Source organism: Ruditapes philippinarum, unplaced genomic scaffold (genome assembly GCF_026571515.1).
Source record: "Ruditapes philippinarum isolate M1 unplaced genomic scaffold, ASM2657151v2 ctg2130_1_1_1_1, whole genome shotgun sequence".
NCBI classification, from domain to species: Eukaryota; Metazoa; Mollusca; class Bivalvia; order Venerida; family Veneridae; genus Ruditapes; species Ruditapes philippinarum.
In genome coordinates, this window is record NW_026855895.1 from 215,885 (window position 1) to 236,920 (window position 21,036).

A 21,036-nucleotide genomic window follows, 5' to 3' on the forward strand; every position below is an offset into this window, starting at 1 on the left:
TGGGTTATATAAACCATGGCGTATCCCTTCTACAGTATTCATCAGACAAGGATTTTACCTTATAGGCCATCTACTGTCCATGGGCAATGTCCCTTCCAAATAAATAAACCAAGACTTATTCCTTCTCATGTTGTAGTATAAACAAGGTTAACAGGCCGTAGTACGTACAAACTGACTAATTCGATCACAAAATTGTCCCAACAAAGAGCAAAATAATATCTGATGGGCCTTGGAAGGTGACTTTCTAATATGATCCCAAAGACAAGTTCAAAGTGAATATCTTCAGTATTTTTAAAGATTAATGTTGCATGTAAAAGTAAGATGTAAAAGTAAGTTGTTAAGTTTAAAAAAATTCATAATATATATATAGTGTATTCTGATTGGTTAATTATCTCGTGGCCACGACTTAGCTATCTCATTCCCACGACTTAGTAACTCGTGGCCACGACATAGTATCTCGTGGCCACGACATTAGATCTCGTGGCCACAACTTAGCTATCTCTTGGCCATGACATAGTATCTCGTGGCCACTTCTTAGCTAAATCGTGGCCACCACTTAGTAACTCGTGGCCACGACATAGTATCTCGTGGCCACGAGATAAATAAAAACATACACATGTCACCTTTATTACATAAAGAGATAAATAAAAACATACACATGTCACTTTTGTTATGGTCATTGGGTTTACTTATATATGTTTCTACATGATCATTTTGATGTTTTACTTATTTAACCTTTTGTAACCATAACAACTGTTAGAATTTCACTTGGCGGGGATTCATTTTATTTACACTGTCTTGTTTATAGGAACATGGTGGGGCTAAGAGCGAGGTTTGGTGCACCATTAACCGGTTTAAACTCCCCAGCAGTATTTATGCTGCTGACCGTTCCAAGGCGGCGCCCCTCTATGTTCCTCAGATGTATGTCTATGTTGTTTTATACTGTTATGGTGACACTTTTGTGTCTCTTGTTGTTTCTCGTCTACGGTAAGTATCTTCCCCTTTGCCCCTAGTTTTTATTTATTTTATTTATCCCCCCCCCCCTTCCCCGGGTCTCATGTCCCCTTCCCCTGTGCCTTTTGACTTTATGGGCCTAATATTCAATCATTTATTTGTTTTCTTTTAGTTCCTTATCAGTTACTAATTATCTATTCTTATGTAGTGGTTTGCCTGCCCGTGCTCTGCCTTATGCCCTGTCCTATTTCTGTTTAGGGTCCTCCTGGGCTCCTTGCCACTGACGCTTGTTACTGGGTCGGGTTAGGCCTGCGTTCATTGAACGCCGCCTTTCCTTGTCGAATTTGTTTATCATATTTTATGCCACCGTAGATTGATATAAATATTTACTAAAAAATAAAATTTTCAACTTGTTCGCCGCTCTTTGTAACTACCATTGTATTCCCTATTGAAAAGGTAAGTAAAATGTTCACTAGAAGATATCACCTTCATAACATATGACTAACCATAGTTTTCGGTGCTGTACCTTTTAAAACAACATTACTCGGAATTTTTAAAAAAAATTCTCATACTCGACTTCAGACAAAAGTTTAATAAAAGTTGTAAATTACAATCCAATATGATAAGTAAGAGCTGAATTTCAAAGCAGATCTCGACTATTAAATTAATGCACTTTTTTAAGATATAAGTGAAAACTTTTTAGACAAAATTATCTCAGAGTAGATCGGACAATTTCATTTTGAAACTAGGTTAAAATTTTCTCATATGACACAAAGAGTGTGGGACAATTATGTCTTCGAGTAATAATTAAAACTACAAGTAAGCAATGGAGGGTACCGTATAAATAACGGTTTAATATTTAGGTTTGATCACAAAAGAGTGAATAGTTTATTCATTTCAATTTTATTTATAAAACGTGACATTGTATATACAGTTTAAAGAAAAGACAAAACAAGTATAAAGAACAATAACAACAAGTCATTAAAAAGTGTGTACAATTATAAGTAAATTAATTTATACCATTGCGCTTACATTATTTGATAAGGTATGAATACAATGCAGGTCTACATATCGTTTTTATATGAAACGGTCGATAGTTACATGACAAATATCAGAATGAAACATGTACACCAAATTTAATATGTGCATTTGTCTTGTCGCTTCTTGTTTTAAGTTAATTTTACCCTTTAATTGCAGCCTTATTAATAGTTTAATGTTTCCCCTTAACGAGTCTAGAGAATAGAGAAGCTGCAGTGAATATTTCTTAAATCCAACACTTACTTTGTAAACATCAAATTTAGAGACGTTATTTCATATATTTTGGAATTCACATTTGTCTTTTTTGTAAGTAAAATTTGTATAGATGTTTTTCAGATAACATGATTTATTTAAGAAGGTTGCTGCGCAAACGATTTGATGCAAGTATCTAACCAGTAATTCACTTTCGCTTAGTTACAGATACCCTTTTGAATATTGTCGCTATCATTACTTTCTTTTGATTTGTTTGGCTCTAAGTCTAACTGACATCATTCAGGTGGTATTGCGACTTTCAAGCAGCAGCATATAGATAGTTTAATATTTTCCTCACATAAAATACATTTGTTTCTACGTTTGTACAGAACTTTTGACTTTTAATAATCAAGAAAAATGACACCCAAATAGCTCTATCTTTTGAGGGAGATACATTGTGCGACAATCTTAAATCATTTATTAGAAATTCCCTTTTGTAAAATATTTAGAACAATTATTTATATGTTTCTTAGTTGCTAAAAGACAAGATAGTAAGGACTATTTCTAGCATTGATGTTAATTCATAATATTCCTTACTTATCACATAATAGCACAACTTTTAGCGGCTTCGTTCCTTAGCACTTTTTTCGCGTCTCCAATCTCACTGAAACGTTTTCGCTGAAAGGAAGCTCTTCTGCGCCTGAAGGTGGAACTTTTCTTCTCTAGTTTACATCCAGCAGATGACATGGCAGCCACTTCAATAACGTCTTTCACACTCTTATGTGAAGTTTTTGCAGAAACCTCTGAATACATCACGGCATCTATAAGTTTTGCAGTTTTGACTCCCTGTAATAAAAAAATGCATGTTTTTCCCACAGGACTAAAACTTATGTTCGTAATGTCAGCCATAGAAAGTAAATGTTGACGTCTGCGTGATCCTCGGAGGGATCTGATATCTATATCTAAATCGTACATTATCCTGCAATAACAACAATAATAAGAAAACACTGCGACTTATCTTTAAATTTAATTTAATCTTAAAATTTTGCAATGCTGAATGCAATATATTTTGCATTCAATACAGATCTGTGATTTCCAAAAAGTCCATTTTGAACGCAATTATGTCATTGCTGTTTGTTATATCATTCTGTTCTTATCTGATATCGACATGAGGGTAAAATGTTAGTATCAAAGTGTGCAACTAACATTTGTTTAATCATCCAAAACAGGCAAAATCACGTGATATAAAATAAGAATAGTCGTCACAAATTTCAATAAAAAGTAGAAATTTGTTTTTGACGTTGGGTACAATTGCTGTAATTTTGAGTTAACTTTCCCTCCTGTATTTTAAAAATTGGCAGCTTAACTTTACTAAGGATATTTTACATCACTGTGTATGACAAATATCGAACAAACAGAGTTATAACATTGTTCTCATTTTCAACATTTGCTTAATCGAAAGGAAGTTTTGTAACGTCACAAAAGATTGCCTTTTTGAAGCAAACATTTTATAAAGTAGCATTAAATATGTACCTGTTCATATGAGACAACATTTGGATCTTTCTTCTTCAATTTCTCCGATGATTTGTTTTCTCTGAGATCTTTTTGACAACCGACCAATATGATTGGCTGATTTGGACAATTCTCGCGGATTTCAGGGTACCACTGAAATTGAGAAATCGCAAATAATTAATTTTTAGTTACTGCATGATGAGAATAACAATGCATGGTTATTAAAACATGTTTGTTATTTGAATCAAAATCATTTAGTGGAGTACAATGACATTGGTCTATGTTCTTCAGGTATGAAATGTATAGAACAGAACAGATTTAATTACAAAAGCACATATATACAACATACATTAGATACAGCGAGTACAAACATACATACAAATTTAGCATTGGTATTAACAGTTATAAACATTATTCATTTCTTCCTGTCTGATACTAAATGATTTATCATAAATTATTGCTTATCTATTTAATGTATTCGTATTAAATGCATATGAGAGATGAATTTATTTATTTATTTATTTATTTATTTATTTATTTATTTATTTATTTATTTATTTATTTATTTCCTCGAAGGACTTGTCAGGTGTTCAGGAATGAATAGTCATGATAAAATACAGTTTCCAGCAGCTGTAGAAAATTTCCCGGTACTTCTGTGTTGTTTGTGTTGTAATATTTTCCATGAATCACTTATTCCGATATGATAAGTGTTGTAGGTGAAAAAGTGCTTAAGCCGGTGCTAGGGAGCATAGGAAATGTTGCATTTTTATTATTGCTTTATTTTTTTAGAATTATGTTTATTATATCTCTCATGAGTGATTTTAGTTCATTTTTGTGTGTTAAACTAAATAAGAAACATTTTGAAAATACGTTATAGCACATTGATTGAATTCCTTAAAATACATTAGTCTACAAATTATTTTGAAGATACAGAGTTGTAGAGTACTTTTTTATTTTGAGTTCGTAGTTATATCAAATTGACCTTATAAACAATACTGTACATTTTTGTAACGGAATAAATTACCTTGGAAACGACTCTGTCTAGAGATTCCGGAACTCCGACGGAAAAACACAATAAGATTATGTCAGCATCGTTGTATGACAACGGTCGTACCCGGCTGTATTCATCTTTCCCTGAAGAAAAAAAACCAATGACATTTTATAAAACAGACAGTAATATCTAAACATTTATAAATACCCCTACTTTCATAAAATCAGCTGAAAGGCATTTTAATGGAAGGGAAGTGCTTTTGCGGAACTAGTACAATGTTTCAAATTATGAATAAAAAGAACCAAGTCTAATTATTTATAAAAATGGTGAATTCGAGATTAATAATAAATTAGGTACAGTGAGCTTATTTTTCATCAATTTTTCTTTTCTGAAACTTACTATCCTAGATAATGGACAATTTCATTATTCAATATTTATTCTATACGTGTATATATAATCATTTTCCTTATCACGTAAAAGATGTTGCGTGCCTAAGATGTTGATCCAAACCCATTTGTACGAATATCTCTTAAAAAATCTATATAGTTTAATTAAATGAAAGAGAAAAAAAAACATCTGGCGCCTACACATAAAAAGCTGTCGTCACACATTTTTCTAATAAGCGTAACAGAACAGAACAACATTTTTAATACGACTTGTTTATAGTACATTATCTACAAATCATTATATTGACATACGAGGTGCGTTCAATTGTACATTCAGAGAATTGCCTTTCCTTTCTGTATTCGATATTTTCTTACTATAGTGCAAGCAGTTTCAAAAACAGTATCTTTCTCATACATTTTCAAGTACACAGGGTTCGATTACGATAACTTGAATGTTATTCACAATCTTTAGAACATGGATGGTAATACTTCAAGTGATTCTAGTTAAGGTTGTCATTGATTCATAACAAGGCATATTGACGATACATCGATATCGGATTACAAATATCGTCGATACATCGATATATCGACATATACTCCTAATTTCTTGCATATAATTCACTTTTATACCTGTTTAAACGATTTCAGTAAAATAATGTTCTGTTCATTCAAATATGTCGTGTCTTGTTTATAAATGTCCTTTGCATGTTTTTTTCTAACCATTTTTTTGTCATCACTGCTATAAAATGTGTCCATTATGAAACGATAGCTTAGTGTTAGACATGGTCACCTGCTTTTGTATATATTTTTGGTGAATTTCTATAATTCATACACATTAAAATAATTTATCAAAATTATCGATATATAACCAGGTTTTTCTTTTTATGTTCTCTTTATGTTAAAAAGTAAAATGGCATATATTTTTTATTACAGTATGATCATTTATAACATATCATATGATAACATAAGACATATTCTATTCGACATAAAACATATTTTTATATATTAATATTTATACAATTAATGGTAATACAGTTTAAATGTAATGTTGTGTGAAGTTTTATAAGATATTATTTTCCTCATACAGTTAGTTAGCTGAGAGGTTTTCTTGACAAGTATAACAAGAATTTGTAAATAACACAATTATAAGTATGTTACTTTAAGTTGACAAAATATTGCATTAAGCTACTTACACATACGAATCAAAATTGAAAGATATTTCCATTAAACGGCAAATATTATTTTTCTAAGATGACATTACCGTTGTATGTACTAAGCAAATTATTGTTGTGATTATCTCCCTTTTACCAGCATTGGCGAGAAAGCTAAACAATTTATCATGTTGTTTGTTCTTGATATAAACATGTATGTGTTTCGAACTTCTACATTGTAGTCCATTTACAAAAAGATATGGTTTGAAAAAAACTTTCCACGTAAATTGTAATATTTTTGGCATACTAATCTGTTTTTAACCAAATTTAATAAACGATTCCGACATTTTCTATTTTTCGTTGTAATTCCTTTGTAATTGTTTGTACATTCCTTTACCTTTTTCCAGATTGGGAGCTTTGAGTCTGAAATTTATAACGCTTAAATATTTTCACATTTAAATTCTTGTTAATATAGGCTGTATGGTAAAAGTCTGCTAGAATTATTATTCTTTGAATACAAAATTTGTTTGTAAATATATAAATTTCTTTGTTTGATTACATATAATACCAATACTTATTTATTATCTTGCTAAAGCTATTTATATTTGGTTCAAGATATAAATTATTTTATAAGCTGGGTTTTTTCTGTTGCATGATATGATAACTCATTATCTGCATCTTCTTATAGCGTGTTGTATATTTTTCTAAAAATAGAATATTTATGTTTTACAACCATAATATTCAAACACTTCATCGCTATAATCCATTTTTGACAATAAGTATTTTAATCATTAACAATGACTGTAATGCGTCAGGTGCATTGCATTAACAGTTTCATTGGCAAAACGTCGTACACAGTTTCATTGGCAAAACGTCGTTTACAGTTTCATTGGCAAAACGTAGTAAACAGTTTCATTGACAAAACGTAGTAAACAGTTTCATTGACAAAACGAAGTAAACAGTTTCATTGGCAAAACGTAGTAAACAGTTTCATTGGCAAAACGTAGTAAACTGTTTCATTGGCAAAACGTACTGAATAGTTTCATTGACAAAACGTAGTAAATGGTTTCATTGACAAAACGTAGTAAACAGTTTCATTGGCAAAACGTAGTAAACAGTTTCATTGGCAAAACGTAGTAAACAGTTTCATTGGCAAAACGTAGTAAACAGTTTCATTGGCAAAACGTAGTAAACAGTTTCATTGGCAAAACGTAGTAAACAGTTTCATTGGCAAAACGTAGTAAACAGTTTCATTGGCAAAACGTAGTAAACAGTTTCATTGGCAAAACGTAGTAAACAGTTTCATTGGCAAAACGTAGTAAACAGTTTCATTGGCAAAACGAAAGTAAACAGTTTCATTGGCAAAACGTAGTAAACAGCTTCATTGGCAAAACGTAGTAAACAGTTTCATTGGCAAAACGTAGAAAACAGTTTCATTGGCAAAACGTAGTAAACAGTTTCATTGACAAAACGTAGTAAACAGTTTCATCGACAAAACGTAGTAAACAGTTTCATTGGCAAAACGTAGTAAACAGTTTCATTGACAAAACGTAGTAAACAGTTTCATTGGAATTGGCAAAACGTAGTAAACAGTTTCATTGGCAAAACGTAGTAAACAGTTTCATTGACAAAACGTAGTAAACAGTTTCATTGACAAAACGTAATAAACAGTTTCATTGTCATTGACAAAACGTAGTAAACAGTTTCGTTGTCATTGACAAAACGTAGTAAACAGTTTCATTGGCAAAAAGTAGTAAACAGTTTCATTGTTATTGACAAAACGTAGTAAACAGTTTCGTTGTCATTTGTAAAAAGTAGTAATCAGTTTCATTGACAAAACTTATTAAACAGTTTCATTGGCTTTGGCAAAGCGTAGTAAACAGTTTAATTGGCAAACCGTAGTAAACAATTTCATTGACAAAACGTAGTAAACAGTTTCATTGTCATTGACAAAACTTAGTAAGTAGGAAACAGTTTCGTTGTCATTGACAAAACGTAGTAAACAGTTTCATTTGCAAAAAGTAGTAAACAGTTTCATTGTTATTGACAAAACGTAGTAAACAGTTTCGTTGTCATTGGCAAAAAGTAGAAAACAGTTTCATTGAAATAACGTAGTTAACAGTTTCATTGGCATTGGCAAAACGTAGTAAACAGTTTCGTTGCCATTGACAAAACGTAGTAAACAGTTTTGTTGTCATTGACAAAACGTTGTAAACAGTTTCATTGACAAAACGTGGTAAACAGTTTCATTGTCATTGGCAAAAATTAGTAAGCAGTTTCATTGACAAAACGTAGTAAACAGTTTCATTGACAAAACGTGGTAAACAGTTTCATTGTCATTGGCAAAAATAAGTAAACAGTTTCATTGACAAAATGTAGTAAACAGTTTCATTGGCAAACCGTAGTAAACAGTTTCATTGGCAAAACGTAGTTAACAGTTTCATTGACAAAACGTAGTAAACTGTTTCACTGGCAAAACGTAGTAAACAGTTTCGTTGGCAAAACGTAGTAAACAGTTTCATTGGCAAAACGTAGTAAACAGTTTTGTTGGCAAAACGTAGTAAACAGTTTCATTGGCAAAACGTAGTTAACAGTTTCATTGACAAAACGTAGTAAACAGTTTCATTGACAAAACGTAGTAAACAGTTTCATTGGCAAAACGTAGTAAACAGTTTCATTGGCAAAACGTACGTGTAGTTAACAGTTTCATTGACAAAACGTATTAAACAATTTCATTGACAAAACGTAGTAAACAAGCATAAACGTAGCATAAATTATTTGAAGTCATATATGGCCAAAATTCTGTCATTGTTACAATAAATGTTACGATAATTATATCGTTTACGAAAAATAAAAGTGGGGTCACCTTGTTTTGTACCTATGTTCGAGTTAAAAGTCGGAAAGTTAAAATGCTGTGTTTTATATGTTGGTGTATGTTTTAAAATGTTCATATTGATATTGGGTTGAAAATGGTTTAGGTCTTCTTGTATTTTTTTAAGTATTGACTTCTTATGTTATTCCAAAATTAACATGCTTCGGTTTTACTCATTTCATTTCTTATTTAAAAAACTTTCATTCATCGAAAAAAAAAGAAAAATATTAGTGTCTGTTACCCTGCAACTAGAAGACGTTTTATAATTATAGCATGAACACACGTTGTCATTGACATCAAAATAAAGTTTGTAATAAAAGTTATATCCATAATGTTCCATCTTGGTGAGTTTCTACAATGTTTATATATTTATGTTTATATTGTTTAAAATATATTTATATACCACCACTGAACCTGCCTTTCCGAACATTCCGAGTTTTATTTCTCTGACAGTTATACAAATTTAAGTGCACAATTTTTGATAAAAAATATGTTTCTGAAACTAAATAAATAAACCAAAGTAAATGATAACGATGGCCATATGCTGCATGGGGCAACTATTTCACAGTATCACGTCACGTATAAATTGATGTAATTATTTGATAAATATGTTGTTACTGTCTTGCTGTATCATTTATAAAAGTCATGGTCTCAATCGTAGTGTGATTTGTTTATATATGTATTTATGTAACTAATGAAATAAACATTGTTTAGAATAACGGATGTGGTGAGTTTGTGCAAATTGTGACCAGTGTCTCTTCACGAAAAGATTTTGTAAATTTCATATATAGGTTTTCTCAACCTCATACATATATACTACACGTTTATAACGTCGGTTTTCACAGTTCAATCAGTACGTTTACATTGTTATTGTAAATCATTTAATTCGTTCATTTTTTAATCAAACAAAGCAATATTATGAGCACGTTAAATACTTTTGAACTGTATATGGTCGTGTATAAATATCAGTGTGTCGTTTAGCACTCGGATCTTTTATGCGTACACTTGGTCATAAATTCTCTCAAATTACGTGTATTTATAATCAGTATTACAAGTCGTAAGTATACATAATAGAAGTCAGGGCAATTGCATAATATGCAATCTTACTTAAGTACAAAAAGTGGTTTAAATTTACATAAGGCCTCCTAATACTGTAATCTATAAAGATTTTTGACGGATTATATGGTCCTATATAACCAAGCCGCTAACAACCGTTTATATACGGCCAAAAAAACTGTAAAGACTCTTTAACAACTTCCTTGAAATAAGTTCATTAACTGGCTTCAGCCATGTATATAGTTTAGATAAACTACAACGTTAGCTTGCAATATTATAAAGGTACATTGCACTTAAAATTGGAATTCGATAGAATCATATTTGCTAGATTTCTGTAATAATCTGTATTTTAACGTGACAGGAATGCACACTTCACCGCATGATTATGGGTATGGTGAAAAACATTCACTGGTTAATACCAAACATAACTGCAAAAAAAAAGACTTCGTCAACAAGTAAATCATAATAGAGGAATAATCTACAAAACAGAATTAATCTCTCATTAAACAACATTTGTGGATTAATAAAATCACCACTCTTCTGCCAAAATGAAAGTTTCTTTCTTATAACTTTACAGACAAATGTTTTTGATTATGAAATCATGTAACAGGTTTCACCGGAGGGAAAGAAATCGATTTTACTGCATGACAAACTGAACACCACCGACACGATTCCCCGTTGATAGATTGTAGTTATCTACAATTATTGCTCAAAAATAGATTTTAATAATCATAGTTATTTGCATTGCGTTTTTGTATATATATTGAATTTCTTAAACATAACACTAATTGTAACAAAGTAGAACTGTGTTGAACAACATAAGAAACTGTCTTTCTCTTTCAGACCCATTAAGCTCTTTATATTTGGTACTCTATTATATGTTCTTAAATACAAAAACTTCGTCGGCCATCTTTTGCTTGCTTCACTATAAATATTAGTACAGTTATAATTAAATAGTATTTTGTATGGAAGTCTAAATACCAATATGAAATATATACCCTTAAATACACGCAAATACGCTTCAACGGATAGAAATTTCCGTATTATTTTAGTGACAAATACGGTACCATATATGGAAGTGCCAAAAAATTTTGTTGTAGTAGCTTTCTGAGACTATGTATTTTTCTACTCGCAACGTTGGAAAATTGATATCTCGCGCGACCTTCGGTCTCGCGAGATATCAATTTTCCACCGCTGCTCGTAGCAAAATACAGCCTCATAAAGCTACTTCAACATAGCATTCCGTATGTATATAATAAACAATGGTATTTCACGTTGTACGTAACTTGTACACGTTTTACGTAAGTTGTCTAATTATTGAGGGGAGGTGATACAGTGGCGACTATAAATTAACGTACATCACATATACAACTTCAAACTTAATACAATTTAATAATATGAAATTAGGCAAAGCCTATGAACGGGGAAGTCGTTAAAAATCCTTTCATTCTTTCCGTTTTAAAGATTTCATTCGGTATTACATGCACCGCTTCCGTTTTCACTCGGAACACTCGACGATTATCATTTATCCGAAAAGTTGAGATTTGTTCCGTTATCGGAATACCCCGCCTATTAAGGGGGCAGGGGACCTAAAAATGAACAATTTTGTATTTCAGTGTGACCAGAAACACAATTCCAAATATTTCAAAATCTGTTTCACAGGCAGATAACCAGTTGCACAGTATTATTCAATTATATATGACATACATTGAAGAAAATAATAGTTTGCATTCATTGCTCCTTCAAAAAATGACTGACAGCAATTTATATTTACCCCCACCCAGCCAAAATCACACCTAAAATTTACCAATATGGGCAATCTTCATGAAGGTGCACATACTCCAGAATCCGCCCGATTCCTTTAAAAATATCAGTAACACGCAGTGCAAGCTATGGCATTTTTAGAAATGACCAATAAAGTGTCTGTCATACGTTTAGATTTTTCACAAAATTTATCTGAAATTTCTTACTTGTTTGGCGCCAACTGTCCAAGCTTGATTTTTAACTTTTTCACCTCCATTCGGAGAGTCAGAAATACATTTAAAGCTACCAAAATGCTTAGTTTCGGGTAAAAACCAAAAAATACTTCTCATTTCCTACACACAAACAAGAAAGAATTACAATGACAGAGAAATATCAGAAGTTATCAGTACCTTCAAAACACCATGTCTGAGTTATTAAAAAATTTGACCGGGGCCATCATTCGAATATGTCCCCTGCCCCCTTTATCATTGAGTTACATTGTAAATGGCGGCGCCCGACTGGAACTGACACTGAAAATTTCATTGATAGGTATAGAATTCTATATATTTTTTAATTGTTTTTTATTTGATTTTCTTTAAAATATATACGTGTAGTCTATAGCCGGGCAAGCCAAAGCCAGGACCCACTTCGCGGGCCCGGTCTTTGACTTCCCCGTATTAATATAATACTATAAAAGTAATTTTGGTCTATAATGTAAATCTATTTAAATTGCTGTGCATTAAAATTGCAGGCGTTTTCTAGCGTTGTTTTCCCGGGTCTTAATGAACAAGAATGTCACTGTCAGTGTCTCAAAATTTAACGGTGCATCAAGAAAACTACTTGGATGAGACTTCATTTTCAATTGCATTAAAAACCTATCCCTTTGTTTATATTTTGATTCCCTGAATAAGACAAACAATATTAGTTTCACAAAAGTGATGATTTTAGCATAAATTTATATAAAATTTCACATTTGTTACTTCTTTTTTATCTCAAATCATAAAAAGGTTCCGAAAATAAACTAAAAAAATAAATATAAACAAAGATACGAGGTTTATGATTGACAGGTGCCGCTGGGGAGATAATCTGATCTTGGTTGATGTATTTAATCTCGTCCGAGTTGGGGATATCCGCTCGAGCTAAACAGTTTATTACCGTGGTTATGTCGAAAGGGCGAGATTATAATGACTTCGAGGTTAATATACTTCCAGTGATTCATAAAGTTTATCTTTTGCAAAAAATATTTTAGAGCTGTTTTGATAAAACATTTTAAACCTTTTTTTTTATTCTTAGGATATTTGTTGATACCAAAGGTGGTTTATCTATTATAGAATTAATTTAATGTATAAATACTGTTGCATGAGTCAAAGTCTATTTTGTGGTTAATGTTCTCTTCAAATATCGTCTTAAAGTGCAAACTATTAAACACTTAACATTTGCATTTCTTCAAGTTTCAAGTTTTATTCATATTTTCTGGCAGTTGAGTGAAATTTATGCAAATTTCACGATTAATGTGCAAACATTAATGTTGTATTCGAAATTGCGTTTCCATGGTTAGCATTTTGGAAGAAAATTTGGCAGTCAATTAAGTTGTATGTATCTACCTGCGGAATTTCTTAAATTGTCCTGTCCATTTTCCGTTCTTGTAAATGTTCATTACAAAATATTTAGAGATACCAAATTAAACTTTATAATTGGTCAGCCGTGCAGCAGTAAAGAGTCTAATCAGACAACAAGGGTGTGCGGTGTGCCGGCTGACCTGGCTCAAACTGGCGGCAAAAAGTACACACTTCCGGTTCCAGAAGGGTCAGCTAAATATAAGGTGTGCTAGAATATTTCCCAACCACAGTTGTGACAAGTGGCCATTATGAATCAAGTGTCTACGTGTATATTTCTGCTACTAGTTACACAATAGCTTATGCAAACGTTTTATTTATAATTGTTGTCACCTTTCTTGAATAAAGAGATCAGTTATAATCGATTTACACATCAAATATAAATACATTTGTATATCAGTATTTACCGTTAACATGACAATTTATTTTTTTTTATTCATTTTACAATCTGAGATCGAAGTTTTGGAAAATAAAATTTTGAAGAAAGAAAATGTTGTAGAAAAACAATGAATAGGAGGAAATAAAACACTGTCATGTTATCAATCTATGAATTTAGAATAAATCGTGCACTACAGTCCACAAATTAAAGAATTAAAAAGACATTTGTGTTCATTTGTTCATTTACGTTATATCTGTGAAGTAAATTTATAGTATTTAAACATATCATATTTTGCTTTGTTTTTATGCAGACTTCATATTTCGTTATAAATGTTTTGAAGTGCAGTTAATCAGATTACACAAGTACGCAGCATTTCTTGTTTATATAAATGATGACTTTAAAAGAGAAGTTTCATGAAATATAAATTGCAGTGTATTTCAGAATCTTAGATATATATGCCAATAAATATTTTCGGTTTTTAATTGGTTTTGTTTTTTATGTTTTTTCCTGAGAAAATAGTATTCATAAAATTAATGAATAATAAGGGCATCAAACCGCATGATTTCCTGTACGGTATTTATTTTATAGAAAAAAAAATTAAAGGCAAGGAAGATATTCCAGTTATCGGATCTCTTTTTTGTTCTTTTTTCTTTTTGTGGTTATTTATTCTTTTCAGTATTAAACAAGGAAAAACTATTAAACCTGCATTCACAAATAGCACATGAAAGCGCGTTCATGATATTTTATTTCTTTATTGCAGATGATTGAGTTTAAATAAATAATTAAATTATTTAATGATCTTATTTTCTTACATGTTTGTGGAATAAACAGTTACAATTTGATTGTACATGGGAATCTAATTTCTGTTGATTTTTTTATCAATGTTAGATAAGTGCTTCCAACACCAAGTTGACAGTAACTTGTAGACTAATGCCCCGGTCACATATTCACGGAATACGCCCACGGAAGAGCCACGGATTAATTCCGGCATCGTCCGTAGCTACCCGTACTGGTCAGTAGCTCTCCGTATTGTAACCGTAATCAATCGTAGTAGTCCTTGTATATCCGTAGCGATCCTTGACAATTTTTGAACATGCGCAAAAATTTGCTACGGAAAAATCAACCGTAGCGTATCCCTACTAGTCCGTATTAATCCGTACTGATACGTACAGGTCCGTACGAAAACCGTACTAGTCCGTACTGATTCGTAGTCCACCAACTTGTCAAGGATTTCCACGGTTTTGTACGGAGAACTACGTATTTGTACGGTTACCCTACGTATAAGCTACGTTTTTAATACGGATTATTACGGCATTGTCACGGAAAGCCACGATCGTAATACGTTGTACTACGGAGAGGCAAGGATTAGCACGGTTTTATACGGTTTATTGCGTTGCAACACGAAACGGTACGGAATGGTACGGTCCACCACTGTTTAGTACGGATGAATTAAGTATCATGTACTTTTTCAAGGGTATAAATACTACTTTCTTGTTAAAAACAGACATATTTGCAGAAAAATTTAATAAATGATAATTGCCATTTACTGGCTGCAACTTTATACTGAAATGGCTCAGAATGCGTAGGCAGTGGTCGAGCTGCTTGATGACATACATAGAAGTAAATTTATATTAATATCGTACTACAATTCATAAGTAATATAATAACATTTAATGTTAAATATTTTACAAACATTGGATCGTGAAATTGGAGTAAATATGTACATGAAACAAAGTGTCTCATAAGCCTCGGAGGCTGGCCCTTGAGTGATAATAAGATTAATTAACAAGCTTTTTACATATTTTCAAAACATAAACATCACGATAATTAATGTACGTAATTGTAAGATGAACAGCAAATCTAAAAAGTAAAAGAGAAGCGTAGCATTGATCAACATATTTCATTAATGATTACTAGTCCATATCTAATCTGGTAAGAGAAGACAGACGAGATGGTGGACTAGAGATGGGCTTTTACGAAGACCGCTTCAAGTTTAGTATGAGGCTCTCATGGCCGAACTTGTTGAGGATCCAGCGTCCTTCAAGAAATACACTTTAATCGGACCTGATGTGTCTCGGGGTCGGAGGCGATTAGGCCAAGTCCTCTCCGCCAAAATTATTGAACTCTGCAATTCGTTTTCAAGGTGTTCTTTTCTTTTAAGGCATTTTGAAAATGAGCAAGCAAGAGGTTGTGGACGGTTGTATTAGGTACGTATAGATCCGTGGCAATTCGTTATTCTCCGTATCAATACGTTCTTCTCCGTATCAGACCGTACTTATTCGTACTAACCCGTGCTTATACCGTAGCAGACCGTAATGTATCCGTAGTGCGTCCGTCCTGATTCGTGTCGCTCCGTATCAAACCGTGTCGGTCCGTAACAATCCGTGTCTCTCCGGGGGCTTTTGGTGGTAAATCCGTCGGACTCCGTACTCATACCGTTGTGTGTCCGTACTGGAACCGTAGTGGACTACGAAATTTCACATTTCCGTAGTAATCCGTGAACGATTAGACCGTAGCTCTTCCGTGGCATTATCCGTGAATATGTGACCGGGGCATAACGTCTTGTGACTAACGTCTTTTGTATACACTACGAACGGACCATTATGTTCGTATACACTATATGACGGATCATTATGTAAATGTACACTCGAAGAACGGATCATTATGTTGGTGTACACTTTACGGACGGAACGTTATGTTAGTGTACACTTTACAAACGAACAATTATGTTAGTATGTACTCTAAGAACGAACCATTATGTTAGTGTACTCTTTACGAACAAACAATTATGTCAGTACGTACTCTACGAACGAACCATTATGTTAGTGTACACTTTACGAACGAACAATTATGTTAGTATGTACTCTACGAACGAACCATTATGTTTATAGAACACTCTCTACGAACGGACCATTATGTTAGTGTACACTTTACGAACAAACAATTATGTTAGTATGTACTCTACGAACGGACCATTATGTGAGTGTACACACTACTAACGTACCATGATGTTAGTGGAGATTCTACGAACGGACCATTATGTTAGTGTACACTTTACGAAGGGACCATTATGTTAGTGCACACTCTACGAACGGACCATTATGCTAGTATACACTCTACGAATGGATCATTATGTTATTGTACACTCTACGAACAGACCAATCTGTAAGTGTACGAACGGACCATTATGTTAGAGTTCACTCTACGAACGAACCATTATGCTAGTATACACACTACAAACGGAACGGACCATGATGTTAGTGGAGATTCTACGAACGGACCATTATGTAAGTGTACACTTTACGAACGGACCATTATGTTATTGTACACTCTACAAACAGACCAATATGTTAGTGTACACTTTACGAACGGACCATTATGTTAGTATACACTCTACGAACGGACCATAATGTTAGAACACTCTACGAACGGACCATTATGTTAGTATACACTCTACAAACGGACCATTATGCTAATATACATTCTAGGAACGGACCATTATGTTAGTATACACTATGCGAACGGACCACTATGCTAGTATACACTCTACGAACGAACCATTATGTTAGTATACACACTAGGAACGGACCATTATGTTAGTATACACTCTACGAACGAACCATTTTGCCAATATACACTCTACAAACGGACCATTATGCTAATATACACTCTACGAACGGACCATTATGTTAGTGTACACTCTACGAACGGACCATTATGTTAGTATATTCTCAACGAACGGACCATTATGTAAGTGTACACTCTACGAACGGACCATTATGTTAGTGTATACTCTACAAACGGAGACACATTTGCAGGAAGCAATTTTTAATTCAACGGTTAATAAAATAATCATGTTATAGAACTGGTTGATCGCGTTACCTGCGCGCATAAGCGATATTGCGATCTTTGTTTAACTTTTATCTGTAAGAAATGGATGTTAAAGTAAAACGACATACTAGAAATTTAGTATGGACAAATTTGCCTGACATTAGGACAACAGCAGTTGTGTTACATCGTCAAGCACCAGTTTTGTTCGAAATTGTTTGTAAAAAATGCACAAGATACTCGAATTCATGAAATGCTACAGGCGGATCCATTTAAACTTAAGACGGTATGAAATCAGTTTGGAATGCATTTTAATGTTTTAAACATCTGTATTCGCATACAAGAAGTAAAATCAATGAGTTACAAAACCTAAAAATCTGTTTTTATAAGTTTAAGTGTTTGCAAATGTTAAAATTGATAGTTTGACCGAATTTTACGATTTCAAAATTATACTTTCTAATTTTTATTTTAAAGCTTGCCAATATATATAAAGGGAAATACAAAGATTTTATGTTTACACATTGCATGAAAACAATTCTCCCACAACCAAAAGATATTAGGAAAGAAATATAGCAATAACAATAAGTGATGTATTAAAATATAGGTAAACATTCCAATACACATACAATAACACATTTAACTAATGCAGACACTGTTTATTACTGAAATAATCATATAAACTTTGGAAAAAGCATTTCTCGAAAATCATTGATCATGTTTTGATAAAATACGTGTTTTCTTCATTCGTTAAGATAATGTACTATTCAAAATTTGATAATGGCCACTGTTTTCTTTTATGACAGAGTCGCCAATAAGGTTTACATGTTTATACAATATGTCTTTATTCTTTATATGTATATAAGTTATAGTTCATATTGTCATGTGTTTGCAAATTGGGTTCTGAAATAAACTAAGAACAAGCAAAGAAATTTTCAAGCACACAAATATGTGAAAAAAGTATATGTGCCGTGTCATGACAAAACCAACATAGTGCTTTTGCGACCAGCATGGATCCAGACCAGCCTGCGCATCCGCGCAGTCTGATCAGGATCCATGCTGTTCGCTTACAGACCCTATAACAAGAAGAGAAACTGAGAGGGAACAGCATTGATCCTGATCAGACTGCGCGGATGCGCAGGCTGGTCTGGATCCATGAAAGTCGCAAACCCATTATGTTGGTTTTGTCATGACACGGCTCATATGTTGTCAAAGTATGTTTTAAGTACGAACCTGAGGTATCCCATAATGACAATTTTATTGTATACGTGTCTGTAGCTTCATACGTGCTTGTATAGGTATCGAACCCAGTGGGGGTATAATCCTGAAAATACAAGAAATAACGTGAATTAACTTCAAGTACTGAAATTGGGGATTTAACGGCAACGGATGAGTTATAAATTTTTGGCATTTCCGTTCAAGATAAAGTTGGTTATGAAATGTTTTTGTAGATACGCATATCTCATTTTTTGTTGTTTTCTAACATATTTGCTCGTTTCCCCTTTTTTATTTCTTTATATCTTTCCCCGAAGTTCATTGTTATTTATGTATTTTTGTTGATTTTCTTAGCTTTTTTGCTGATGTTTCGTCGTTGTATTTTTATTTTATTTTTTGTGGTGGTGATTGTCTTTGTTTGTCAAATTGTTATTGTTGTTGTTGCTGGTGCTGCTGGTGCTGTTGTTGTTGTTGTTGTTGTTGTTACAAATGTTCGTTTTGATTTATCTTGTAATTGTCTTTTCTTCATATTTCGGTAATAGTTACTATGAATGATTTTAGTCTTTTCGAAATAATAAACTTCAAAACATTGAACAATATTTGACTTAGAGCCAATATAGTTGAATTTCGGCGTTTATTATACCTTCAATACCCAAATAGGATATATGACAGATAACTAGATTTTATTATGTAACCTGATTTTTTTTCTGTGACCAGTGACTATTAGGATGGACAATGTACAGGGATAAAAGACAAAACACATCCGAATGACGTAAACATAATAGTCATTAAAAAGATAGTGATTCAAAATTTATACTGATTCTTTTGCACTTGATAGCCTTGTGTGTTGAGAAAAGAGCCTGTACGGCGTCTGATGTCCGTGCACCTGTTTCCCGCGCCAGATTCATCAAAGCAACCACAGTACCTGGTTAGCGCCTAATTGTTTAGAGTTTTAACTCATCTTGTTATTTTAAGTTACTCGTTATCTTATTTATCCTTTATTTTTGGGCAAGGTAACCCAAACAAATTAATAAGTTACTAAGTCAGATAAATAACAGATTTACAGAACCCCGCACCATGCAACACTTATAAGCTGTAATGACTATAGAGTGAACTACTTATAATTATAAAGAAACAAGAAGGAAGGGGAAACCGAGTGCTAACGTTAATTATCAAGACTTCAATTATTCATAATTGATCATACCAAATTTCTGATATTAATTAGCTGAAGATAAGATATGTTGTGAAGATTGATGCTTAAGAATAAGTAAACATCGTGGCGTACACTCAGGTGTGTGTGCGTGTGTGCGTGCGTGCGTGCGTGCGCTTTTAGAATCAACGTGATGGCTAGAAATCGCTTATATTTATTTGGGTCAAATTATCCGCATCCTGTGGTCATTTGTCAACATGAATATTGTAAAACGTGACTTCTTACTTGAAAACGTTTTATGAAATGTTATACTACTTAGCATATTCATCTATTCATTAACGTGAACAGTAAACATTTTTTTTTTATTTTCACAAAATGGAAATAAATATTCAAGTTATTTAACTGTTATTTCGTAGTCACTTTATTTTTAACCAACATATATATCTATTTTGTTTAAATTTGTCTTGTTATGGTAATGAGCTCGAATTAGGAGAGTTACTGTGCCATCAATAAAAGTTCTGGAAGCCTGGTTCAAAATGAAGCTGCACATTTCTGGATCATTATAATATGTTATACATGAACATTTCTGTATAATTAATTAAGCTACATCCAGAACCCAAGATGCGTTTCAGAGGAACGTACATTCTCTGTCAATATCTAACCAACATCTATTATCTAACAAGCAGACGACAGAAAGCGATGCTGGAACAGTCGACAGTTTTGGCGCGAACAAACAAAAAAATATATAAGCAGAAGATACAAAGAGGAAATTTCACACAGCATGTTTCCTAAGAAATTTCGCAATTTATTTTGTTGCAAACTACTTGAGTGCGAATTAATTCAAAGGCGGTTTAAACACTTTATATGAAATTTCATAGATAGTAGCAGAACGTAAGTCTAGACAATGGCTACATGAGCTAATTCTGCGGAGCAGAAAAAAGGGAATAAAAAATTGG

At 32.7% G+C, this 21,036-nt stretch overlaps 1 protein-coding gene across 1 annotated transcript; it reads right to left on the reverse strand.

Annotated features, from left to right (window-relative positions):
* Positions 1-2,048: 2,048 nt before the first annotated feature.
* Positions 2,049-19,136, reverse strand: LOC132744753 (rho-related GTP-binding protein RhoE-like). Its single transcript, XM_060733536.1, has 4 exons — positions 18,949-19,136; positions 4,721-4,830; positions 3,718-3,849; positions 2,049-3,030 (listed from the first exon to the last, which is right to left on the reverse strand). The coding sequence occupies exons 1-4, from the start codon at positions 19,124-19,126 to the stop codon at positions 2,785-2,787; spliced, it is 666 nt and encodes a 221-aa protein (XP_060589519.1). The 5' UTR covers positions 19,127-19,136; the 3' UTR covers positions 2,049-2,784.
* Positions 19,137-21,036: the final 1,900 nt, after the last annotated feature.